This window comes from Phocoena phocoena, chromosome 1 (genome assembly GCF_963924675.1).
Source record: "Phocoena phocoena chromosome 1, mPhoPho1.1, whole genome shotgun sequence".
NCBI lineage: Eukaryota > Metazoa > Chordata > Mammalia > Artiodactyla > Phocoenidae > Phocoena > Phocoena phocoena.
In genome coordinates, this window is record NC_089219.1 from 113,513,432 (window position 1) to 113,539,300 (window position 25,869).

Here is a 25,869-nt window from a genome sequence, read left to right on the forward strand (position 1 = left end):
GACGGGAAACCTGATGGGAGTATTTAAGGACAGGGGAACAAAGTGCAGATGCAGTTAACATTTGATAAAATGGGCTCGTGAATATTAACAGCGAACATTCACTGTTGCACTGTATGAAGTCTCCGAAGTGTAATTAAACGTTTTTATTGAGTCCTTGAGCTTTGCGCTTATTTTGCCCGCTTGCCGAGAAAGTATGTTACGTAAGTGTATTGTTCTTGTATTAATACGTGTGTAACCCTCCGCCTCCGGCAGTTTCCCCTCCTCGCGGCTCGGTGATAGACATTCGCTGCTTCCAATCGGAGGCGCGCAGTCCGGGGGCGGCCAATCGGGGGCTTCGGTGGGCGGAGCGGTCGGGCCAGTTAGCTTTGGCGGTTTTATTTCAACATGGCCGAAGCGAGCGGCGTCAACGTAGGCAGCGGCTGTGAGGAAAAAGGGCCTGAGGAATTATCTCAGGAATCTGCGCGCCCCGGCACTACCATCTCGAGGGTGAAGCTTTTTGACACCATGGTGGACACTTTCATCCAGAAGTTGGTCGCTGCTGGGAGGTAAGGTGGAGGAAGTGAGGCTGAGTGCCTATCTCGCAGTAGGTTGAGGTGGGCGAGAAGCAAAAAGAGGGTTTGCCCCGCCAGAGTCTAAACCCCGCGAGACCAGGACGGCCCCAGGGGAACCAGCCCAGTCACGTGGGTCTGGGGTTCTGGGTTATTCATTGGCAGTCATATTCTATTCTCAATTCCTAACCTTCCGGAAGTCACGTGATGTTTACTAATACCTAATTAGGTAATGTGGAGCACATTTAGGACAAGTAGCTACTCCTTCCAGTAAACCTAGTTTTTGTTTTTTGTTTTTTTGTAAATAATGGATGCACTTATAAATTTATTTATTTTATTTATTTTTGGCTGCGTTGGGTCTTAGTTGCTGCCTGCGTGCTTTCTCTAGTTGCCACGAGTCCGGGCTGCTCTTCATTGTGGTGCGCAGGCTTCTCATTGTGGTGGCTCCTCTTGTTGCGGAGCAGGGGCTCCAGGCGCACGGGCTTCAGTAGTTGCAGCATGTAGGCTCAGTAGTTGTGGCTCACGGGCTCTAGAGCGCAGGCCCCGTAGTAGTGGCGCAGGGCTTAGTTGCTCCGTGGCATGTGGGATCTTCCTGGACCAGGGCTTGAACCCGTGCCGTTTCTTAACCACTGCACCATCAGTGAAGTCCCCAGTAAGCCTAGTTTTGATTATAGGTGGTTGAGAGGAAAGACAGGCTTTGGAGTTAGATTTAGGGTTCAAGTCTTGGCCCAACTCAAAGTGAGCGAGACTTAACTGCTCTGTGCCTGCGTTCCTCATAAATAAAATGGGAACAATAGTACTTTTCTCATAGGGTCGGTCTTTCTGAGGTTTAAATGAGTAAAAACTCAGAAGGCTCTTAGAACAGTGCCGGCTACGTAGAAAGCATTAGACTTCTAGCTGTTGTTATGGAAATAGTAATAACCTTCACTGGGTGGTTGTGAGGACTAAATGTATTGCCATAGAAAGAAACACTTCCTCTCTTGATTTCTACTTTATATGAGCAATATTCTAACAATGCTGTTGACCTGAATTGTTGGACACTTTAATCAATAGAAATTGATATGGGCTTCCCTGGTGGCGCAGTGGTTGAGAATCCGCCTGCCAATGCAGGGGACGTGGGTTCAAGCCCTGGTCCGGGAGGATCCCACATGCCGCGGAGCAACTGGGCCCGTGCACCACAGCTGCTGAGCATCCTCAAGCCACAACTGCTGAGGCCCGCATGCCTGGAGCCCGTCCTCCGAGGCGGGAGAGGCCACCGCAGTGAGAGGCCTGCCCGCTGCAGCGAGGGGAGGCCCCCGCAACTAGAGAAAGCCCATGTGCAGCAACAAAGACACAGCGCGGCCAAAAATAAATAAAATAAATCAACCCCCCCCAAAAAATGAATAAAAGAAAAAATATTTTTTTTTTTAAATAGAAATTGATAAGAGGCCAGAGGAGAAATTCAGGCAAGGCTTTATTGAGACTCATGCTGCTGCATAAGGGAGTGAAAACAAGTTACAGGTGTCCTTGCTCATTTTTCTGAGGGGGAGTGAGCTGGTCCCTTAAATGGGGTGAGGGTAGGGGTGGATCCATTGGTCCGCTGGAAAGGTGGCTTAGGTGGTCTGCCCACCCCCTCAGTGGTGCTGTGTGCAGGGATCATGGGCAGTACCCTGCTTTTGCTCCTGACACCTCGAAAGTGACAGTTGGCTTTTTGGTCTTTTTGTATCTTGATCAGAATTTGCACCAACTGTGCATGTATGTAGTTGTTTTTAGTCCCTTATAGTTACTTTGTATTGTTGTTTGAGGAGACATTTGTCTAGGTGCAAGCACTGCAGGAAAGCGCCCCAGGTCCCAGCCTGTCACAACAGTATTGGACACTTTAAAGGAAGAGTTTTGTCCATGGTCCCATACCCCAGAACGTTAATGCTGAAACACTGTTATCAGAACTTTAAGGGGTCTGACCACAGCCTGTTTTCCATCCACCCTCTATGTCCCCACTACCCCTGTTCTTTAACATGATCAAGACTCTCATCTGCTCCCTATTTCCTTCCCTCCTGGTTTTAGGACTTTACCTTTCCTACAAAAACCTTATGATACATCTCTTCACTCACTGATTCACTCAGCAAATATTTGAATGACTATTCTGTGCCAGGCACTGTGTCAGGTGCTGGGGATATGATAAAGCAGACAAGGCCCCTGTCATATTCAGTGGGTAGAGACATGAAGTAAACAAAATAATCATAGAGTTTGGTAAGGTAATGAACGAGCAACTTAAGGGAAAGGAAAACACTAGATAGGACAGTTAGGAGATTCCACTCTGAGGAAGTGACATTGATATGAAACAAAGAATAGAAGGGAACCAGCTTTTCAAAGAACTAGAGAAAAAGCTTATAGGAAGGAAGGACAGCTTGTGCAAAGGTCCTGAAATGGTCAGGGCGTTCTAGGAGCTGGCAGAGTGAGAGGAAAATCAGAGGAGGCTGCACAGGCAGGTGACAGCCTTATCAAGCAGGGCCTAGTTTCCATAGTAATAAATTTGATAAAATAATTTGTAATCATTTTTATGGCCCATTCATGACACATCATCATTTTATGTCCAGGCAAGACCTCTCCATTGATTGATTGATTGGCTTTCCCTTACTCATTCTTACCCTCCTCTCTCCTCCCCACAGGCCCTGCTTTCTGTTGGCTATATGTCCTCCATTTATTCATGTATTCATGTACAAATGTTTTTTGGACATCTCCAGTGTCTCAGGCTCTGTTTTAGGAGCTGGAGATACAGCAGTGATCAAGATAGGAAGGTCCCTGCTCTTGTGGAATAGACTTTCTTGTGCCACAAAGAAAAATAAATCAGCGTGAAGGAACAGAGAGCAATGGGGAAGGGGTCTAGGTTAGTGTGAGTGCAGGGAGGTGACATTTGAATAAGTCTGCATCCTTGTAAAGTGTGTTGTTTTGTCTGTGTATTTTTTTTTAATTTGTTTATTTATTTTTGGCTGCGTTGGGTCTTTGTTGCTGCATGAGGGCTTTCTGTAGTTGAGGTAAGCGGGGGGCTACTCTTCCTTGTGGTGCGTCAGCTTCTCATTGTTGCAGAGCACGGACTCTAGGTGTGCAGGCTTCGGTAGTTGTGGCCCATGGGCTCTAGAGTGCAGGCTCAGTAGTTCTGGCGCACGGCTTAGTTGCTCCGCAGCATGTGGGATCTTCCCAGACCAGGGCTCCAACCCATGCCCCCTGCATTGGCAGGCGGATTCTTTTTTTTTTTTTTGCGGTACGCGGGCCTCTCACTGTTGTGGCCTCTCCCGTTGCGGAGCACAGGCTCCGGGATGCGCAGGTTCAGTGGCCATAGCTCACAGGCCTAGCCGCTCCGCGGCCCAGACCGGGGCGCGAACCCGTGTCCCCTGCATCGGCAGGCGGACTCTCAACCACTGCGCCACCAGGGAAGCCCGGCAGGCGGATTCTTAACCACTGCGCCACCAGGGTAGTACCCTGTCTGTGTATGTTTTAAATTTATATGAATGATAGTTGTGCTGCATACGTCTTTTTTCACTTAATAGATTTTTTTTTTTAAAGATCTAAGGATATACTATAAATGCATATGGTTCAGAGCTCTCAGTGCTGCTTGTCATTTCATGATATGCATCCAGCACTTACCCATTCCCTATCATGGCACCTGGTTGCTTCCAGCTCCCTCCTCCACAAATTATGTCAGGATACATCCCCTCACAGACTAGTGCTAGAATTTCTCTGAGGTATATAATGGATTGGAATCACGGGATCCAAGGGTTTATATCTACCTATGTTTTGTCAGATTGCTTTCCAGAAAAGCTGTTCCTTTCTCCTGTGTCCTCACCATCACTGGGTATCTACCATTTTAATATTTGCTATTCTGAAGGTGTGAAAGGGGTATTTCATTATTATTTTAATTTGCACATTTCTGATTCCTCATAGGTGTGGGCAATTCCTTATATACCTCATTAGTCATTTGGCTTCCTTTTCTGTGAACTGCCTACTTATTTTCTGTAGTGTTTTTGGGTTTTTTTTGGACCTTTATTTTTTTAATTGGGTTTTTTATCTTGATGATTTGCTGGAGTTCCCTGTATAGTCTAGATATCAATCCTTTGTCTGTTTCAGACTGAAGAGGAAATAGCTGTCTCTGTTAGATGTTAACTTTGTCTATGATGTCCTTTGAGTAACAGAAATCCTTAATTAAATAAAAAATTACACAGATTTTAGTTGCTTACACTTTACCCCAGGAAGATGAAGCAGAAAGAGAAAGGTAGTCATCCCAAGGGACCTTCTCCCAAGCAGTATGGATACTCATGACTCTTCTCAGCCTTTGCACTAATTTCGTATCCTTCAAACAGTCATAATAAATTGCTAAGTATTGCCTAATCAATTTGTATTTTAAAACCCTTAATTTTCATGTAATTCATGTTTTTCATTTTATGGCTTGTGCTTTTGAGGTCTTCTTTACAGAGGCTATGCCAATGCCCAGGTCACAAAGATAATCTCCAGTGTTTTCTTCTATTGGCTATTTTATCATTTTACTCTCTGCTCTAAATCTGTGATCTGTCTGGATTCAGATGTAAAGTGGTAGTCTCAGTCAGTCTTATTTTTTTTGTTTTCCCAATCATTGTCAACTAAACAGTTCGTTCGTCCCCATTGCTTTAGGGAGCCCCTTTTATCGTATGGCAAGTCCCTCCGCCTATTGTGTCCCTGGGTCTCTCTTCTGCCCCAGATCTATTCACCTGTCTTTGTGCCAGTGCATATGGGTTCTTAATACCAAACCTTTGTAGCAAACTGTAAATCTGGTACAGCAAGTCCCTCTTCTCTCTTCACTTTAAAATTGACCCAGCTATTTGAGAACCTTGATTTTTTTCCTTGTGAACTTCAGAATGAATTTTTCTGGATCCTCAAAACATTCAGCTGCAATTTTTGGTATGTATTTTTGGCAAATTAAGGAAGTCCCTGTCTCATTCTAGTTTTCTGAGAATTATTAAGAAGATCATGATTTGGTGTTGAACCTATCAAATGTTTTCTTCCCCAGTTAAGAAGATCATATAATTTTTCTTTAGTTCATTAACGTTGATGATCTACATTGGAAGATTTTATGGAAGTTAAACTATCTTTGCATTCTTGGAATAAATCTACTTAATTATGATGCATTTAAAAAATACAGTTGGATTTAGTTAGATCAGTGTTTGTATGCCATAAGTGAAATGGGCCTATGGTTTCTTTTCTTTCACTGTCCTTATCAGCTTATAGCACCAAAGATATATTAGCCACATATATCCCTCTTCAGGAACGATTTATATAAAATCAGGATTATCTAGTCCTCAAAAGTTTGGAAGAGCTCATTTACGCCTAGAACTTTCTGGGGTTGTCAAGGACTGGCAGTATTATGTTAAAGAGCAGTGATGCAGTAGGCACCTTTGTTTTGTCCTCAAAGTGTCCCCATAGTGTTTGTTGCAGATTTTTGGTGTTTCTGTTTCTTTAACGGCTACAAGTCTGTTTAGATGTTATTTCTTCTTGTGACAGATTTGCCATTTTACAGGTTCCCCCCCAGAAATTTGTCTCTTTCACCTGTTATATTAACTTGTAACTGAACTGTTTGAAATTATTAATTTAATTTTCATTATTTCCCTTTTTTCCATTATATGCTGTTTATTTTCGACTTTATGTAGCCAGAGTTCTATCTTATTAATCTTTTTAAAGGATCAGCCTTTTTTTTTTAATTTCTGTGTTTTGAGGTTACTATTGGTCTCTTTGTATCTATCCTTATTTTTTTTTATTTATTTAGATTTATTTTATTAGTCTCTTCACAAATTCTTCCTTCCTTTCTTTCTTTCTTTTTTTTTTTCTTGGCGGCGCCATGCAGGTTGCAGGATCTCAGTTCTCAAACCAGGGATTGAACCCAGGCCACGGCATTGAAAGCCTGGAATCCTAACCACTAGGACACCAGGGAACAGCTCCAAAATTCTTGAGTTGAACATTTAACTCTTCTTTTTCAATCGTTTTTGTTTTCTGAAAAATGTGTTTAAAACCATAAATTTTCATATAATTACTGCTTTTGCTGGTTTCTACAAATTCTTATATCTAATATTTTCATAGTCATTTATGTTTTTAAATTGAGATTTAATTCATATACCATAAAATTCACCCTTTAATGAGTGAAATTAGTATATTCAAAAAGTTGTGGAACCGTCACCATTATCTAATTCCAGAACATTCTTTTCACTCCAGAAACGTTGTACAGTATTCATTAGCAGTCACTTCCCATTTCTCATCCCAGTCTCCCAGCTCCTGGTAACCATTTACTTTCTGTCTGTATGGATTTGCTTTTTTTTTTTTTTTTTTTTTGTGGTACGCAGGCCTCTCATTGTTGTGGCCTATCACGCTGCGGAGCACAGGCTCCAGACGCGCAGGCTCAGTGGCCATGGCTCACGGGCCTAGCCTTTCCGCGGCATGTGGGATCTTCCCGGACTGGGGCACGAACCCGCGTCCCCTGCATCGGCAGGCGGACTCTCAACCACTGTGCCACCTGGGAAGCCCTGGATTTGCTTTCTCTGGACATTTTATATAAATGGAACCATATAACATGTGGTCTTATGTGTCTGGCTTCTTACGCTTAGCTTAATGATTTCAGGGTTCATCCGTGTTATAGTATATATGAGTACTTCACTCCTTTTTATGACTAATAATTCCATTGTATGAATATACCATATTTCATTTATCCATTCATCAGTTGATAGACATTTGGAGTTGTTTTTAATTTTTTTTGTCTATTATGAGTAATGCTGTTATGAACATCTGTGAACAGGTGTTTTCAGTTCTCTTGGGGATATACATAGAAGTGAAAATGCTGGAGTGTATAGTAATTCTATGTTTAACTTTTTCAGGAATTGCCAAACTATTGTCCAAAGCAAGTGTACCAATTTACATTTACACCAGCAGTTTCTGAGGGTTCTGATTTCTCCACATCCTCACCAATACTTGTTAGGTCTATCTTTTTAATTACAGCCAGTAGTCATCCTAGTGGGTGTAAATTGGTATCACATAGCATCTTGGATTTGCCTTTTCCTAATGATTAATGATGCTGAGCATATTTCATGTGCTTATTGACCATTTGTATATCGTCTTTGGAGAAATGTCTATTCAAATTCATTGCTCATTTAAAAAAAGTTATTTATTTTTATTTAGTTGTGACAGCTCTTGCAGCAGGCGGGCTCCTTAGTTGCAGCAGGCAGTCTCCTTAGTTGTGGCTCACTGGCTCCTTAGTTGCGGCACATGGGCTGCTTAGTAGTGGCATGCATGTGGGATCTAGTTCCCTGACCAGGGATCGAACCCAGGCCCCCTGCATTGGGAGTGTGGAGTCTTAACCACCGTGCCAGCAGGGAAGTTCCTCATTGCTCATTTTCTAATTGGGTTATTTGTTGTTTTATTGTTAGCTTGTAAGAATTCTAATTTTGAGAAGTCCAATTTAGATTACTTATTAATTTTATTTATTTAGGTTAAAAATTGAGAAGAGTTTTTTCTTTGATTGCTTGAGCTTTTAGTGTCATATTTAAGAAAACATTGTGTAATGCAAGATCACGAAGATTTACGCCTATATTTTCTTCTATATAGTTTTAGCTCTTACATTTAGGTCTTTGATCCATTTTGAGTTAGTTTTTGTATGATATGAGAAAGAGGTCCAATTTCATATTTTTACATATGGGCATTGTCATTTAATTTTATGTACTTTGTAATTTTCCTTACCATTTCCTCTTTAACCCAATGATTATTTAGTAGTATGTCATTTGGTTTCCAGACATGTAATTTTTAAAAAGTTTTCCTTTTGTTGCAATTTCTAATTTTATAGCATTATGGTGAAATAACACAGTTTGTGGGATGCTGATTTTTTGGGAATTTTTGACACTGGCTCTATATGGCTAAGTCTATGGGCAGTTTTTGTCAGTGTTCCGTGTACACTTGAAAAGAGTGCAGTTTCTGTTTCTTGGGTATAAAATTCTATACTTATTTATTAGTTTGAGCTTTTAAATTTTATTATTAAAATATTTTAGGAATTCCCTGGCAGTCCAGTGGTTAGGACTCCATGCTCCCACTGCAGGGGACACGGGTTTGATCCCTGGTCCGGGAACTAAGATCCTGCATGCCACGAGGTGTGGCCAAAAAAAAAAAAAAAATATATATATATATATATATTTTTTTTTTATATGCTCATTTAAAAAATCTTCTTGATTGAGCCATTCATTTCTTTTTTAAAATCTCCCATCACAGTTGTTTATATCTATTTTTCCCCATAGTCTATCTTTGTTGCATTATATAGAGAGGTTATTATTTTTACTAGGTGCAAGGGAGTTTATTATTCTAAGAGAAATGGAAAGCCATTGATATTTTTTAAGTTGTGACTGGTCTTTTTTTTTTTTTTTTTCCGTGTGTGGGAGATGGCTCTCCACTGGCTTAAAAATCTATTTATTTGAAATGCTCTGAATACAGTGACTGATCTTTAAAAGGTACTCTGACTGCTGTGCAGATGATCGATTGTTGGTAGGATTCTTTTAAGGTCTTTCTAGGCTTCTAGACTCTGATTTTTTTGAGACCCCAGCCCACATCATGACAAATTTATTTATTTAAATTTATTTATTTACTTATTTATCTTTGGCTGTGTTGGGTCTTCGTTGTTGCTTGCAGGCTTTCTCTAATTGTGGCGAGCAGGGGAACTCTTCGTTGTGGTGCACGGGCTTATCGTTGGGGTGGCTTCTCGTTGTGGAGCACAGGCTCTAGGGCACGCGGGCTTCAGTAGTTGTGGCATGCAGGCTCAGTATTTGTGGCTCGCAGGCTCTAGAGCAGAGGCTCAGTAGTTGTGCATGGGCCTAGTTGCTCCACAGCATGTGGGATCTTCCTGGACCAAGGATCAAACCTGTGTCCCCTGCATTGGCAGACGGATTCTTAACCGCTGGACCACCAGGGAAGTCCGACAAATATATTTAAAAAGCATCTAGTATCTTGACTGAGGTGGTGGTTACACATGTGATAAAGATACACGGGGGCTTCCCTGGTGGTGCAGTGGATAAGAATCCACCTGCCAATGCAGGGCACACAGGTTCGGTCCCTGGTCCGGGAAGATCTCACATGCTGCAGAGCAGCTAAGCCCATTGCCACAACTACTGAACCTGCGCTCTAGAGCCCGTGAGCCACAACTACTGAAGCCCATGTGCCTAGAGCCCATGCTCCGCAACAAGAGAAGCCACCGCAATGAGAAGCCCGCGCACCGCAATGGAGAGTAGCCCCTGCTTGCCGCAACTAGAGAAAGCCCGGGCACAGCAACGAAGACCCAACGCAGCCAAAAATAAATTAAAAAAAAAAAAAAAAGATGTACACACACAAACAAATGTATGTGTAACTGTTGAAATCTGAATGAGTTCTTTGGATTGCACCAATGTCAGCTTCCTGATTTTGATATTGTTCTATAGTTGTGTAAGATGTTAATAACATCAGGGAGGATACATTTCTTTGCAGCTTCGTACAAATCTATAATTATTTCAAAGAAGTTCAAAAAAGTTTACATACAAAAAATATTCATCGTAGCTCCATGTTCAGTGGAAAATAGTTGAAAACCACCAAAAATGTCCAATATTTGAAGAATGTGGTTATGTAAATATAATAACTATCTAATAAAATACTATGGGGACTTCCCTGGTGGCGCATTCGTTAAGAATCCGCCTGCCAATCGAGGGGACACGGGTTTGATCCCTGGTCTGGGAAGATCCCACATGCCGCGGAGCAACTAAGCCTGTGTGCCACAACTGCTGAGCCTGTGCTCTAGAGATCACTAGCCACAACTATTGAGCCCACGCGCCCTGGAGCCCATGCTCCGCAACAAGAGAAGCCACTGCAATGGGAAGCCTGCGCACCACAAGGAAGAGTAGCCCCCACTCGCCACACCTAGAGAAAGCCCATGCGCAGCGAAGACCCAACACAGCCAAAAATAAATATAAATATACATTTTTTTAAAAAAAGGTTAAAAAAAAAAAAGAGTGGTTTGGAGGGGAAGATGAGGGAAAGGGGATCTCCAAGAGGATGCTGACTCTTCATGATAGTGGTTTAGTGGAGGATTTTACCATCGACTGAGATGGGGAAGAAACACTCCCCGCTGAGAGCTGGGGGAGAGAAATGGGTCTGGGGTTGGAAATCAAGACATCTGTTTGGATAGGTTCAGTTGGAGATGCAAGGCAGCCACACTTCTGTTTCACAGCTCTTTTGCTCCCTCATTCTTCCAGCCCACCGACTGTCAAACCGAACTTCAGTATCCTGTCTGCACTCCTCTGCCCCTACACTCAGCCCCCGAGCAGCACTGTAGAGTCTCACCCATGGTGGAAAATGGTGCCTCCACAAAGTCATGTTCTTGGAATTCATGTGGGCCCTCAGTGAGCCCATGATCCTCGTGTCTCCAACCAGTTCTCTTGCCCTTCTCCACAGTAGCTATTTAAAATCTTCATCATGTCCCTCAGGCCCTTCCCCTGCTCTGCTCCCTGTACCCTCTCAGTGAAAATGACCCCAACACCTGGTTCATAGAGAGAATTGAGACCACCAGGCAGGAGTTTATACATTTACAAATTTGGCTGAGAGATGCCCAATCTTGCATCCTCCTAGCGACCTCCCCATCAATTTCCTTCCCTCTACATCCCAGGTTGTGGCTTTGGGTCTTTGCATTCCCAGGTTCTAGTTCTCCATCTCCAGTTTTTTCCTCAGCTTAGGGCAATTTGCCACCATTCCCCTAAAACCTTCCTTTCAAGGTCACTAATAACTCTTTGTTGCTAAATATTTTGGATATTTTTTCATCTTTAACCTACTTGCTTTCCTTGCAGCATTTGACTGTTAACCACTTCTCTGTCCTTGATATTTCTCTCCTGGCTTGCAACACCATTCTCTGTCCCTTTACCTCACTAGTTGCTCCTTCTTGGGCTCTTCTTTCTCCACTTGACCCTTAAATGTGTGAGTATTGCCCTTTCCTTACTTCACCTACACATGTTCATGATCACATCCCATTTGATATCTTGCTGCTGCTGAAAGTCCTTTGTGACTGTTCATTGCTCCTTACCATGGCTTCCAAGGCCCCACATGTTCTAGCCCCTGCCTACTTCTTGTTCCCCTCTCTAACTATACTTGGTTATACTAACCTCATTTCCTAGAATGTCAAGAGCTTTCTCACCTCAGGGCACTTTGCACTTGTTGTTTGCTCTGCCAGCAATGATTTTCCTCCATCTCTTCCCTGACCTTCTCTAAAGCCACCTTTCACCCCTGGTTATTCTTTATCATGGCACCTTATTTTATTCCTTCATAGCACTTATCACAGTATATAGTTCTACTGTCTGCCTGTTTGTTTGTGGTCTATCTTCCCCACATAAAACGTAAGGTCCTTGAGGACAGGACCTTATCTGTCTTGTTCACCACTCTCTACTCATTGCTTATTATGGTGCCTGGCACATAGTAGATATTCAATAAATAGTTTCGGAATAAATGAGGGTTCCCAAGCCACATCTTCCTCCTGAGCTTCAGACCTCTATCTCTAACAGTCTACTACTAGAAATCTCCACTTGGTGTCCCTCAGAACCATTAAGTTCAGCAAAACAGGATTTCTCCTCCCTCTGTGGTCCCAAACTTGGTTGAAGATACCACCATCTACTCATTCTCTAGGCCAGAGATTTGGGAGTCCTCATTGACCCCTTACTTCCAGTCAACCACCAAGCCCTGTTGGTTCCAGCCTGTCTCCTCAGTGTCCTCTCCATCCTTTGCAAATGCTTTAGTTCAGCCCCTCACTATCTCTCATACGATTGTTGCACCAGCTTCCAAAATGGCCCTCCAGCTTCAGTCCTGCCCCCTACAGTCTACAGCTCAGATTTGAGTGTGTATTTCTCCTGCTTAATTGGCTCAGGGTTGCTTCCAGAATCAAATGTCAGCTCCTTAGCTTAGTGTAAAAGGCCATTAACTCCTTGGCCCCTCCTGTCTCTCTAGCCATGGTCAGGGCCATGGGTATGCAGCATATGCACACTTGCGTGCAGGTGCAAACATACACGCACATAAGCTCTTCAGCTTTGAGTGCTGCACTGTCCCCCCACCCTTGCCACCTGCTCTTTCCACTTACTGCTTCTCGCTAGAACAGGCTTCCCCTCATTTTGTTAAGTAGGAACTTACGGCTGGTTTCCACATAGAAAGGGCTCAGTAAAATGTCGTATGAATACAGACTTTTAAAATGTATCCAAATGCTTGACCCTCTCCCAAGTCATTAGAAGTCCTCAATCCCAAAGACCAAGTATTTATAGCGAGGACAGGAATCTTTACATAGTAAAAGCTAGTTTATTCACATGTCATTTATCCAAACGGATATTTTAAACCGCAGGTTGGTTTTCCCTACAGCTCAGCATATTTTTCACATTCATGTTAGCTTAACTAGGGGGGCAAATTATATGATGCACTCCACAGTGACTGGAAGATTATTGGCCTCGCTGGGCTATCAGATCTCACAGACCCACAACCCTGTCTTCAGTTAGGGTGTCTTCATTTCATTGGATCGGCTGACACAAAGACGCCCGAATCTGTCCTTTCTCAGGCTTCAGAACATAGAAACGTGGCCATGTTGGAACTTACCATTTGCGACCTCTCCCTTGTCCTCTGAAAATGAAGGATTCTTTTCTGTCCTTACAGCTTCCTGGACCTTCTGAGAAACAGCTGTTCTCTTAAAGCAAGCAGATGAGGCTTGCTATGTTTTGTTATAAATCAGGACCCGCCAAGAGAGGCAGTTGATTAGAGTTGGTGTTGGTGGGGCCCCGGTTGAAGTTAGCACTGTTTGGGGTACCCGTGGCACCTGGCAGCTGTGCCACATGTGTTGTCAGTGCCGGGGGGGCTGAAGGGAGTGAGAGGTGATTGGCAGTTCCTAAGTTCTTAGATGCCAGACTGGTCCAGTGCCTGTCCTGGTCCAGTCTTGCAGCCTGAGATGTGCTGCAGTGTGATTTGTGTAAACTGACTTAAAGCCTACGTCTGACAGTGACCGAGGAAGGAGAGCTGATTGCATTCGTACATGAACTGGTAGAGTTTTAAACTAGTGGCAGAGACTGTTGGTGTTCATAGGAAACAGTTTTTCACAGGAAAGAGTGGTTTGATATGTAAAATGTTCCGATTAAATAAGTGTTTCAGAAATATCTCACCATCTTTGAATGTGCAGATGATGCGTGCTACTGGCGGTGATTCGTTTCTGAAGTGTGGGTATGACTCACCAGACTGTGGTGTGCGGCTTCAGCCCCATCATGCTGATTCTCTCTTCTTTGTGTGTTTCCAGACCATCTACCTCACTCTATCCCTACTGTGTCTGCCTTGCTCAAGTCGGCAGTCACCTCAGCTGTGCCTCCTGAGTCTACCCTCACACAGCAGCCGGAGGGAGCTTCTAACATACAAATATGATCTTGTCCCACCCCTGCTTAAAACCCTTTTCTAGCTCCTCCCATCATGATATGGTCTAGACTCTATGTGTCTGGCCTACCAGCCTGCAGACTGTGTGTCTGGGAGGCCAAGGCACCTGATCCAGAGCAGATGGTTCCACATGTCCCAACTCTGTGACCTTGGATAAGCTTCTCTCTGCCTCAGCATTCTCATCTGAAAAATGGGCATGGTGATAATAGACCCTACTTCATAGAGTTATCGTGAGGACTAAGTGAGTTACTTCACGTAGAGTGCTTAGAACAGTGCCTGGTTCTAGTCAATGCTCAGTACACATTTCTTGTTATTACATCTTCATACACAGGCATGTCTATGCACTCTTCAGCTGCGCTGCCAGGGCCTTCTGTCCTCTGACCGACTCCTGCTGCTCTCATAGGTCTCAGACGTTGCTTCCTCCAGGAAGTCCTTGTTGGTTGCATCACTTGCAAATATTTTCTCCCAGTTCGTAGAGAAACTGGTTTATGGTTTCCTTTGCTGTGCAAAAGCTTGTAAGTTTGATTAGGTCCCATTTGTTTATTTTATTTTATTTTTTTTTAAAGGTAGATGTGTTTATTTATTTATTTATTTTTGCGGTACGCGGGCCTCTCACTGCTGTGGCCTCTCCCGTTGCGGAGCACAGGCTCCGGACGTGCAGGCTCAGCGGCCATGGCTCACGGGCCCAGCCGCTCCGCGGCATGTGGGATCTTCCCGGACCGGGGCACGAACCCGTGTCCCCTGCATCTGCAGGCAGATGCTCAACCACTGCGCCACCAGGGAAGCCCCATTTGTTTATTTTTGCTTTGATTTCTATTGCCTTGGGAGGCTGGCCTAAGAAAACATTGGTACAATTTATGTCAGAATGTTTTGCCTGTGTTTTCTTCTAGGAGTTTTACGGTGTCAGGTCTTATATTTTAAGTCTTTAAGACATTTTGAGTTTATTTTTGTGTATGGTGTGAGGGAATGTTCTAACTTAATTGATTTACATGTGGCTGACTGACCTCTTATTTTCATCAAGGAACACTTCTGTTTTCTTTTCCCCTCTTGCTTTCTCAGTCTTTGGGGCTGAGAAAGGGGGGAGGGGGAAAGACCAAACAGAGAAACCCCTTCCCTCCCCTCCCCTCCCTTCCCTTCTCTTTTCTCTGCTTTCATTTTTTAAATAAATAAATAAATTTATTTATTTATTTTTGGCTGTGTTGGATCTTTGTTGCTGTGCACGGGCTCTCTCTAGTTGCGGCAAGTGAGGGCTACTCTTCTTTGCGGTGCGTGGGCTTCTCATTGCAGTGGCTTCTCTTCTTGCAGAGCACGGGCTCTAGGGTGCGCAAGCTTCAATAGTTGTGGCTCGCAGGCTCTAGAGCGCAGGCTCAGTAGTTGTGGCGCATGGGCTTAGTTGCTCCGCAGCATATGGGATCTTCCCTGACCAGGGCTCAAACCCATGTCACCTGCATTAGCAGGCGGAGTCTTAACCCCTGCTCCACCAGGGAAGTCCGAAAAACATTTCTTAATGAAACAGGGCAGCTGTACAGGTGGTGGTTGGAGGGTGGAGAGCATGAATTTCTGTCACTGCGCTCCCCCGCTTCTATCCCCAGCTTCTATCCCCAGCTTCTATTCCGTCTTGGTCTGTCTTTGGCCTCCTCTCCTTTACTGGTCGGAAACGCCAGTTCTCACCCGCCCTCTGGCGGACAGTCTGTGGAACATGCGTTCAGTCGGGCAGCAAGCCGGTTACCATGGAGAAAGAAGGCAAGCCAGGGCTTCCTTAGCACTAGTACACGTGTTTACTTGTCTGTGCCTCTGTCTTTCCATTCTTACACAATTTATCTGCGTATGTAAACTGACAGATTGACTAGCCACCAGAGTTTGATTCTGGCCTTAAGTACTTTAAGTTAAACTTGTGTGATAATTCAGTTTACAATGAGTTTTTAGTGCAGTAAAAGACATGCTTTATCAGTGAGTTCAAAAACAGTGATGGGGCTTCCCTGGTGGCGCAGTGGTTGAGAGTCTGCCTGCTGATGCAGGGGACACGGGTTCGTGCCCCGGTCTGGGAAGATCCCACATGCCGCGGTGTGGCTAGGCCCGTGAGCCATGGCCGTTGAGCCTGCGCGTCTGGAGCCTGTGCTCCGCAACGGGAGAGGCCACAACACTGAGAGGCCCGCGTACCGCAAAAACAAACAAACAAACAGTGATGGTATCTCAGATATTGCACAAGAAGTATTTAAGAGAAAAAAATAGGTTAAAATCAGTTAATGTAGTCATCTCTGTTTTGAAGCAGTAAATGCAGCTTTTAAAAGTTACTTTCGGGAGGGAGATGCAGAGGGAAGAGATATGGGAACATATGTATATGTATAACTGATTCACTTTGTTATAAAGCAGAAACTAACACATCATTGTAAAGCAATTATACTCCAATAAAGATGTAAAAAAAAAAGTTACTTTCATTGATGACAAATGTGGTCCTTTCTGTGGGACAACAGTGTAGCCTTTTCTTTGTAGTGGGGGCCAATGGGTTCTTCCTGCATATGCAGTTGCAACCAAAATGCATTTACTAAGCCCCTGCTTCTGCAGACTTCTCAACCCTGGGAAGCCAAGTTACTGACTGTGTTCTACACTTCTCAGGGGGTGGTGAGGACTGTTCCTTTGAGAATAGTAATAATAATTGTAGCTAACATGGAGCATTTCCGGGTGTGCTCTGCACTGTACTAAGTATTTGTTTATGTAACCTCATTTCATCCTCACAGTAATTTTGTGACTTATGGATAGTTATTATCTCCATTCGACAAAGGAGGAAACTGATGCTTATAAAGGTAAAGAAGGTGTCCGGGCTCACTCAGCTGATGAGGGGTAGAGGTAGGATATGAACGTAGGCAAAAGGACAGGCAGTCTTTAGAGCCGTACACTCACCCAGCACAAAGCTGGATGGCCCCTTGTGTACCCTTGGAAGGCCGAGGCCAGGAGACCGTTCCAGCAGAGGGCAAAGGGGGGCTTGGCAGAGGGGCCATTGGGGATGCTCTGTGAAGAGGACTGCTCTGTCCAAGTAGCCCAGGGGTCCAGGGTAGGGGAGGTGGCTGGGAATGGACCAAGCCTGAGGCCAGGCAGCCCAGGTCTCAGCTCAGCCCCAGTTGCCTGGTCTACAGCATGTCTTGAGTGTGCTATTCTGGGTACCCTGGAAATCCCAGCACCATTGCAGATGGCGTCCCTATCCACAAAGACATTAGAGTTTACATGAGAAGATAAAAGTTAATGTTTGGAGGGGGTGGCAATGAATGTTTTCTAAAATGCATCACTTTTCCTGTTTCTCTGTGAATGTATGTTTTTGGGAAATTCACAAGGGCATTCACAGCATTCCCAGGTCTGCATTGTCTCCCAAGAAAGGAATCCCTGGGGGCTGGGGGGAGAGGGAATTGCATGAAGTTGATCAAAAGATACAAACTTCCAGTCATAAGATAAATAAGTACTAGGGATGTAACGTACAACTTGATGACTACAGTTAACATTGCTGTATGGTATATGTGAAAGCTGTTAAGAAAGTAGATCCGGGCTTTCCTGGTGGCGCAGTGGTTGAGAGTCCGCCTGCCAATGCAGGGGACATGGGTTCGTGCCCCGGCCCGGGAGGATCCCACATGCCGCGGAGCCGCTGGGCCTGTGAGCCATGGCCGCTGAGCTTGCGCGTCCGGAGCCTGTGCTCCGCAACGGGAGAGGCCACAACAGTGAGAGGCCCGCGTACAGCAAAAAAAAAAAAAAAAAAAAGTAGATCCTACGAGTTCTCATAACAAGAAAAATCCTTTTTTTTCTTTTGTTTCTATTTGAGATGATGGATATTAACCACACTTATTGTGGTAATCATTTACCAATATATCTAAGTCAAATCATTATGCTGTATACCTTAAACTTACAGGGTGCTGTATGTCAATTATGTCTCAATGAAACTAGAAGAAAAGAAAAGAAACCTAAATGTCCATCGATAGATGAATGGATAAAGAAGATGTGGTAAATATATACAGTGGAATATTACATAAAATATATACAGTGGAATATATATATATAAATATATATAAATATATACATATAAATATATACAGTGGAATATTATATAAAAAGAAATGAAATTTGGTCATTTGTAGAGATGTGTATGGACGTAGAGTCTGTCATATAGAGTGAAGTAAGTCAGAAAGAGAAAAACTAATACCATATATTAATGCATATATGTGGAATCTAGAAAAATGGTACAGATGAATATATTTGCAGGGCAGGAATAGAAACGCAGACGTACAGAATGGACGTGTGGACACAGTGGGGGACGGGGAGGGTAGGATGAATTGGGAGATTAGGTTTGACATAAATACTCTACCATGTGTAAAATAGACAGCTAGTGGGAACCCTGCTGTATAGCACAGGGAGCTCAACTCAGTGCTCTGTGATGACCTAGATGGGCGGGATTGGGGGGAGGGAGGTCCAAGAGGGATGGGATATATGTATACATATAGCTGATTCACTTCACTGTACAGCAGAAACTAACACAACATTGTAAAGCAATTATATTCCAATAAAAAAAGAAAAGAAAAGAAATCACTTTCCTCCTGACCTCCAACCTGGCTGTTCTCCCTCCATGTCCTTGGAGCATATGTTTCCCATCTTGTGTGTTTGTAACAGTGTACATGTTTCTGGGTCCTTCACTTTCACTGAAGTCTCAGAAGGGTTGACGGGCAGCACTGGTGGGCAGAATTATCCTCACCCCTGCCCTGGGCCCTGTCTGCTGCCAGCCGCCTGAACTGGGTGGAGATGCACCCAGCTCAGATGTGCCTGGCGAGTGGGCTGGGAGGAGGAACAGGATCTCCCGTGTTTGAGCCAAACCCATTTCAAGCCACAATTACCCGGTTTCAATTCCAGCTGTGCTTTGTCAGGTGTCATGTATCCCTCCACATTCCTCCATGTAGCCACATGGCTGCGTGGCTCGAGGGGTCAGTGGCAAAACAACAAGATGTCTGGGGCTCTGCTGCAGGTTGAAATGATGCCTGTCATCTTTGTATTGTCCTTTTGGTACCTAGGTTTAGCCTCCAAGGGGTACTGATGTCTAATGTGTACCCTCAGAAGGATGAGAGACTGTCACCCTTACCCAGAGGTGTGCTGGTAGGTGCGTACAGCCAGCTCTCCTGAAATAAAGCCCTGGCTTGCAGTGTTTGCCAGTTTCTGCTAAGCTTACCAGCGTAGCATCACTACACACAGTAGAGAAGAGATGGGCAGCAGCACACCTGTTTCCACAGATCAAGACCATAGATGGAAACAGCTTCCAGAGCAGAGTAAAATGTGTAGAATGATTAGGAAGTCATATGTTTTGAGCAGTTAGTATCTTTTTTTTTAAAATAAATTTATTTATTTAATTTATTTATTTTTGGCTGCGTTGGGTCTTCGTTGCTGTGTGCGGGCTTTTTCTAGTTGTGGCTAGCGGGGGCTACTCTTCGTTGCAGTGTGTGGGCTTCTCATTGCGGTGGCTTCTCTTGTTGCGGAGCACAGGCTCTAGGTGCACGGGCTTCAGTAGTTGTGGCACGTGGGCTCAGTAGTTGTGGCTTACGGGCTTAGTTGCTCTGCGGCATGTGGGATCTTCCTGGACCAGGGCTCGAACCCATGTCCCCTGCATTGGCAGGCAGATTCTTAACCGCTGCCCCACCAGGGACGTCCCGGTACCTTTGTTTTTAATATAATTTATTGTAACTTTGTATAATTTAATTTTCAGTAATAGCTGTGTTTAACAACTGGCTCACAGATTTCCTGGAAATTTAACGGTTATCTCTTGCAAGCCACTGTGAGCTGGCCTCAGCACACCACTGCTCTCACACTGCACCTGTTTCAGAAGACATTGTTTTGGGGGTAGGAATTAGGCCAGGAGGCCCAAAGAGCCATGAGAAAAGGAGGACCCACTAGTGACTCCCTGGGTGTGGTGGGGGCTATGCATGGGGTTCCAGGTACCTAACCCCCTGTTTGTCCAGAGCCCAGCAGCCTGGCTCACATGGCTGAGGGGTATCTGGGCCCATAGCGAAGCGTCAGGGTGGGTTTTTTGTGTTCCAGGACTCCTCCTCAGACACTTTTCACAGGTCCCTTGAACATTGCTTCATCAGAGAGGGCTTCACCGACCACCTCCCCACTTAGAGGTGATCCCCATGGTACACACTCTCAGCCCCATGACCCTGGTTCTTTTCCTTCCAGGCACTCTCCACAAGTAATCTTCTCCACATTCACATGTGAGTTTCTATGTTTGCTGCCATCTCTTCCTCTACTGGAAGCTCTAGGAGGGCCGGGCCAGTCTCACTGACCCGGAGCACCCAGCACATAGCAGGTGCTCAGTGAACACTTGTGGAGGGGAAGGGCCTGAGAGAGCAGGCTGAGAGACACGCACAAAAATGAGGAGGGAGAGGAGACAGCCATTTACCTTATTTGAGTTTCTTTTTCCAAGAAGAACAAGCTGTTGGCAGTGTACTGGGTACCCTTTGACCTTTCCAGCTACAAGGGGTGTATCTGCTGCCAAGTGACAGAGACCTGATTTTAAATGGTGTGAACAATAAGAGAAATCCATTAGCTCACTAACAAGAAGCCCCAAGGTAGGGTTGCTCCAGGTGGGTGTTTTCAGCAGCTTGACGATATTCTCAGAGACCCGGCTTCTTTCCCTCTTTCTGCTCTGCCTCCTTAGGGTAGAAACTTTGCTCTCAGACCAGGCCCTCCATGGTTGCCGGGAGCTAGAGGCATCACCTGGATGTAGTCATGCCCTACAGACATCAGTTCGTTCCGGTGTGGCTCTTTTTAGGAGTAAGGAAACCTCTCCGAGAGACCACATGTCCTGTCCTAACGCAGCCCTGCCAGGGGACTAGGATGACCAGAGCTTCTCAAAGTGGAGTGCCCAGACCAGCAGCACCAGCAGCACCGGCAGCACCTTGGAACTTGTTCAAAACTGAGGGGGTGGGGCCCAGCGATCTGAGTTTTAACAAGCTCTCCTGATGATTTGGTGCTTGGTAAGGTCAAGTTTAAGAACCACGGCTGGCCTAATTGTGACCCACCCTTCAAAGGGTGAACTCAACTGGGGCTCTGCTGAGAGGAAGTGGGGAGACTGGTGGGGCTGAGCCATCCTCAGAGACTGGAGCTGCAGATGAGACACTTTGCATCTACTGCCTTTAACCAGCACCATGAAGGAGACAAGGCTCAGAGTCCTGTGATGAGGGGCAGGGCTGCCCAGGCAAGAAGAGCCTATGACTCTGAACCCCCCAACCTTTGCCTTCTCTCCTTACCCCCAGCTACCAGAGATTCACTGACTGTTACAAGTGCTTCTACCAGTTGCAGCCTGAGATGACACGGCGCATCTATGACAAGTTTGTAACTCAGTTGCAGACATCTATCCAGGTGAGTGGCAAGAAGCCCGGCAGGTACTATTGGCTCGGGTCCTGCCTCCAGATCATCAGCCCCCTGAAGGCAGGGACCCTGCCGTCAGCCCCTCTGTACCCTCAGTCCCCGAAACTGTCCTCTGTGCCCCCAGGCTGCAGTGGCCATCATCCGTTCCCTCCAAATGACAGGGGTATCTTGAATGCCTCTTGTCTCATTGCCCTGTGTTGTAATTGAGTTTATAGTTGTTGTCCCACCTGACCATGTGAGCTCAGCGAGGGCACGCCTGGGTCTACTCCTCTGTGTTTCTCCAGCACCTGGTGCAGAGCCTGGCACAGAGGAGGCATTTAGCAAATTGTTGAATTCATTGGAACTGCATACCGGAGGGGATACAGAAAAGGACAGGATTCCATTCCTGTCTTTAAGTGATCCCTCTTGGGAGTTTAACTTCCATGCTGTCACACTCCAGGATGGGCTTCATTAAGCATCAGAATGTATGTGTGCTGTCCGCAAAGGGTGCTCAGCTGTGGGGACAACAGCAAGGATGCAGCCTTCAGAGATGATGTGCTGCAGGCTCTTTTTAAATGTTTTCTATTTTATACTTTATTTTCTTAATTATAAAAGTCACATGTAGAAAAGTTGGAATATTTGTATAAAGACAGAACTTAAATTAGCTAAAATTTTACTAAGTGCCGTTAGTAGTTCAGCATGTGGAGTTGTCTGGTATTACTATAGCTCTTTCCTCTTTTCAGGAGGAAATCTCTGAAATCAAAGCGGAGGGAAACCTGGAAGCTGTCCTGAATGCGCTGGATGCGATTGTGGAAGGAAGCAAGGACTGCGAGGAGCCGGCTTGGTGAGAAGGGTGATGCCTGCCCCCCGGCATGGACAGGTGGAGAGGACCAACACCAAACAGTGACCCAGAACAGAGAGACAAATGCATAGCCCCTCTGGGGCAGGAGAGCTGGGGGCAAGCGCATGTAGTCCAGGGGGTTGAGGTGACTGGGATGAGAGAAATCTTCCCAGGGAGCTCATTTCAGGACCCATCTGGCCTGCAAGAGAGAGGGTAGAGGGAGTGGGATGAGGCACAATAGCGAGGTTTGGAGTCTTATGTCGATTAGTCTGGCCCAGGCATCTGGTTTTTATTCATTTGTTCATTCAACAAACACTTAGAAGCACTTATTATACGCCTAATACTGTTGTAGATGCCAGAGACTCAGCAGTGACTAAGACACGAAAGACCTTCTCTCCCGGGGCTGTCATTCCAGTGGGCAGCCCTGCTGCCAGGTTGTTCTGGGCAGGATGGAGAAGGAGGCCCTGGGGACAGGAGTGGAGAGTTGAGGCCACCGAGATGGCAAGTGGCCTGAGCTCCTGCCTCCTGCCTCCATTTCCTGCCTGAGTAGAATCCTAGGTCAGGAGGAGTAAAAACCTTTTTTGTGCTTTTCAATTTGCTAATGCTTTGTGACATTCATAACTTAAGAGAATTAACTTTTATAACTGAGAAAGAATTTTTAAAGAACCTACAGTGGCTTCTACCCCACTGCCCATCAGAACTGGCCTATCTCCTCACTCTGGGCACTCAGCACCCCCTAAACTCTTGCCTCCTCAGACCTGTCTTTCCTGTATCTTCTCACATTAGCCAGCCAGGGCCTCTTGGGGTCTGGGCCTGCTCTCAGGCCACCACCTTCCCCCATCTCTCCAGCTCACAGTCCCATGGTGTGGAGGCACCAGCAAGGCACATGGTCACAAGGACCGAGGAAATCATCTCCAGCCCTGGAGGTTTACAGCTGGAGGGAGTGTCTATGGATGAGGAGGAGGGCTAAGGTGTGGGTTGGTGAGAAGAGGAGAGATGGGTTCCTGGGAGCTGAAGCTAAGGGACAAGGGGTTAGCGTCCCCTCAGGAGCAGGAGCCATGCGGTTGGATCTTGGGAGTGAGAGGGACTGCAGGAGAGTCCTGGAGAGCCAGCCAGCTGGAGGCTGAAGGTGGGAATGCCACTGGCTGGGTTTGGAAGGAGAAGCCTTACCCCACACAACGACTCTCTGTCCCCACCCCTGCGCCCCCTGCGGCCCTGCAGGCGCCCTAGTGGGATCCCAGAGAAGGACCTGTGCAGCGCTGTGGTGCCCTACTTTCTGCAGCAGCGGGACGCCCTGCAGCGCCGTGTGCAGAAACAGGAGGCCGAGAACAGGCAGCTGGCAGATGCCGTCCTGGCCGGGCGCAGGCAGGTGGAGGAGCTGCAGCTGCAGGGCCAGGCCCGGCAGCAGGCCTGGCAGGTGAGTGTCCCGGCCCTGCCCTCAGGCACGTGCTCCCCTGCTGCAGCCGAGGAGAAAACGGGCCCAGGGAGGGCAAGTGACTTGCCCAGGGATGGCTCCTCCACGTCAGGATCAGGGTTAATCCTCTGTAGCCATGGTGGTTCTACTCCATGTGATCACTGCCCAGTACTTTTAAAATGTGTACAGTAGAATGACTTCTAGAGCCGTCAACATACCTAAGACATATCCTCCATGCAACAAATATGTGTCCTTTGAGGGTGAACTCAATTTCTGAAAGTGGCCCACAGTCACTTGGGGCCAAGTTGGTGAATAAGGGGCAAGAGAGTAATCAGGCTGGGTGACGCAGATAGCACATGTGGCTACAGAGTGATGAGATGGATTTTCTCGCCAGCTCAAAATGTAGTTCCAAAAGAGGGTTTCTAGTGGGGCTTGAACGGTGGCCCATTATTGGGTTCTCCTCATCATTTAGATGTCCAACTTATGTTTACCTGTGGCCACTCGACAGCTCCCTTCCTGGGGCAGACCCTCCTATTCCCGAGGGGAAGAAGTCCCCAGATCCATGGCTCTCAGGTCCCCTGGTCTTCTTCCCAAGACCAGTCAGGGGCAATCTGAAGGCCCTGCCCCAGCCTCAGCAAGGCCCCAAGCCTCAGGGAGGCGGCAGCAGGAAAAAGGCTGGTGCCTTGCTCTGCTTCCTCTTATCTTCACCCCCTCAGCCTCCTCCTGTAACACACTGGCCCTGGGAGTGTGTAGTGTAGTGTAGTGTAGTGTGGTGGCCCAGGCCCTACACAGCAGACACCCAGGTGGTATAACCAAGGCCTCAGCCTAGTGCCGTCTCCTGGGACAGGTTCCACAGTTGAGAGTTGTGTCTCGGGTACTCTCGGGGCTGCCTTGCTGAGTCCTGGGGCTGCCTTGCTGAGTCCTCCGGCTGCTCTGCCATTGGCGCTTCATCACCATGAGGCCAAGGGTCACTCCCCTGTCTAGGCTTTGGCTTCCAAATTGGCCAAATAGTGATCCCCAACGCCCTGCCAGCTCTGACATTCAGTGCTTCTATTTTAAGAGGAAGAAGGAAGCCCCCTGCTCTTATAGCCACACCTCTCCCATTACAGCTACAGATGCTAACCATTGTTTGAAGTGGGTCAGCTGGATTGAGTGTTGAGTGCTGAGCCCTGTGTGGGCTCAAAGAGCCCTTTTTCACTACAATTCCCATGTCTGTAGCCCAGCTGAAAGTCCACTTAATTTAAGAAAGTTTCTCAGCTAGAAATCTCCAGTGAGGTCAGAGGATCGGGGGACACTTAAGGGGCCCTTTTTGAAAATTGGCTCTTCTCTGGGGAGGCCCAGCCTAGGTGGCCATGGCACCCAGCCTGCCATAAACAACTGCTGAGTGGGGCGGATTTCCTAATATGCCTTGCTGGGCCTGTGATATGAGTTTCAGACCCCTTCCTTATCATCCTGGGGGAAACCCAGGCCTGGAGTCAAGGACAGTAGAGGGAAAGGGTTTGGATTTTCTCATCTCCCAGTCTGTCTGTTCTCTCTCATTGATGCCAGGCTCTACACAGAGAACAGAAGGAGCTGGTGGCTGTGCTGAGGGAGCCTGAGTGAGGAGGAGAGGGCCTGGCCCAGGAGCAGAGGGCAGTCAAGGTCAAGGGCCTGTGGTCCAGGATGCTGAGCCTGAGTGAGCTGCCTCCGAGAACAGTCCCTAAGCAGTGATGAAATTTGCCGGAGAAGGAGGCCTCAGCTGTCTCCACTGCCTTTGTGCCTCTGGGGCTCCCTTGGGGTCAAAAACACACACTACCTTCAGATTCCTCAGTGTTTTCTTCTAACTTTAGGATTCTTGGCCAGCTCCCGCCCTGGGAATTAGGCACCATGCTGCCTCTCCTTTAGGTTCAGGCCAACCCCCCACCCTACCCCCATCACACATATCGCCTATTCCTGAGCCCTCCCTAGGACCTGGCTTGGGGAACCTGTATTCAGTTTCCACTGATTGCCCCCTTGCTGGCCAGCCCAAGGGCCCTTGCCATGTTCTCTCCACATCCGCAAATAAACTTCCTCCACTACACTGTAATCTGTGAGGATGCTCCCTCTGCCTGGGCCTCTCCCAGGACTCTCCTGGGCCAAGATCCCACCCTGGACTCCAGAGTCCTGGCTCCAGTCGAGGCCCCAGTTGCAGGGCTCTGAGAGCCTCCAGGCTGGGGAGGGTTGGTGGGGGGTGTATCTGACCATCATGTATGGAAGGGCAGTGAAGCCCC

General features: G+C 46.4%; 1 protein-coding gene across 10 annotated transcripts; it reads left to right on the top strand.

Moving 5' to 3' along the window:
• Positions 1–363: 363 nt before the first annotated feature.
• On the top strand, positions 364–25,685 carry PMF1 (polyamine modulated factor 1). Of its 10 annotated transcripts, none has more exons than XM_065875626.1 (5): positions 364–545; positions 21,272–21,377; positions 22,109–22,209; positions 23,428–23,623; positions 25,169–25,685. In XM_065875626.1, exons 1-5 carry the CDS (start codon positions 385–387, stop codon positions 25,220–25,222), a joined length of 618 nt encoding a protein of 205 aa, XP_065731698.1. In that variant the 5' UTR covers positions 364–384; the 3' UTR covers positions 25,223–25,685. The 10 variants fall into 10 exon arrangements, with proteins under 10 accessions (XP_065731698.1, XP_065731716.1, XP_065731706.1 ...); XM_065875644.1 differs by having other exon boundaries at positions 385–545; positions 22,112–22,209; positions 25,169–25,222; XM_065875634.1 differs by lacking the exon at positions 21,272–21,377 and adding an exon at positions 15,626–15,734 and having other exon boundaries at positions 385–542; positions 25,169–25,222.
• Positions 25,686–25,869: the final 184 nt, after the last annotated feature.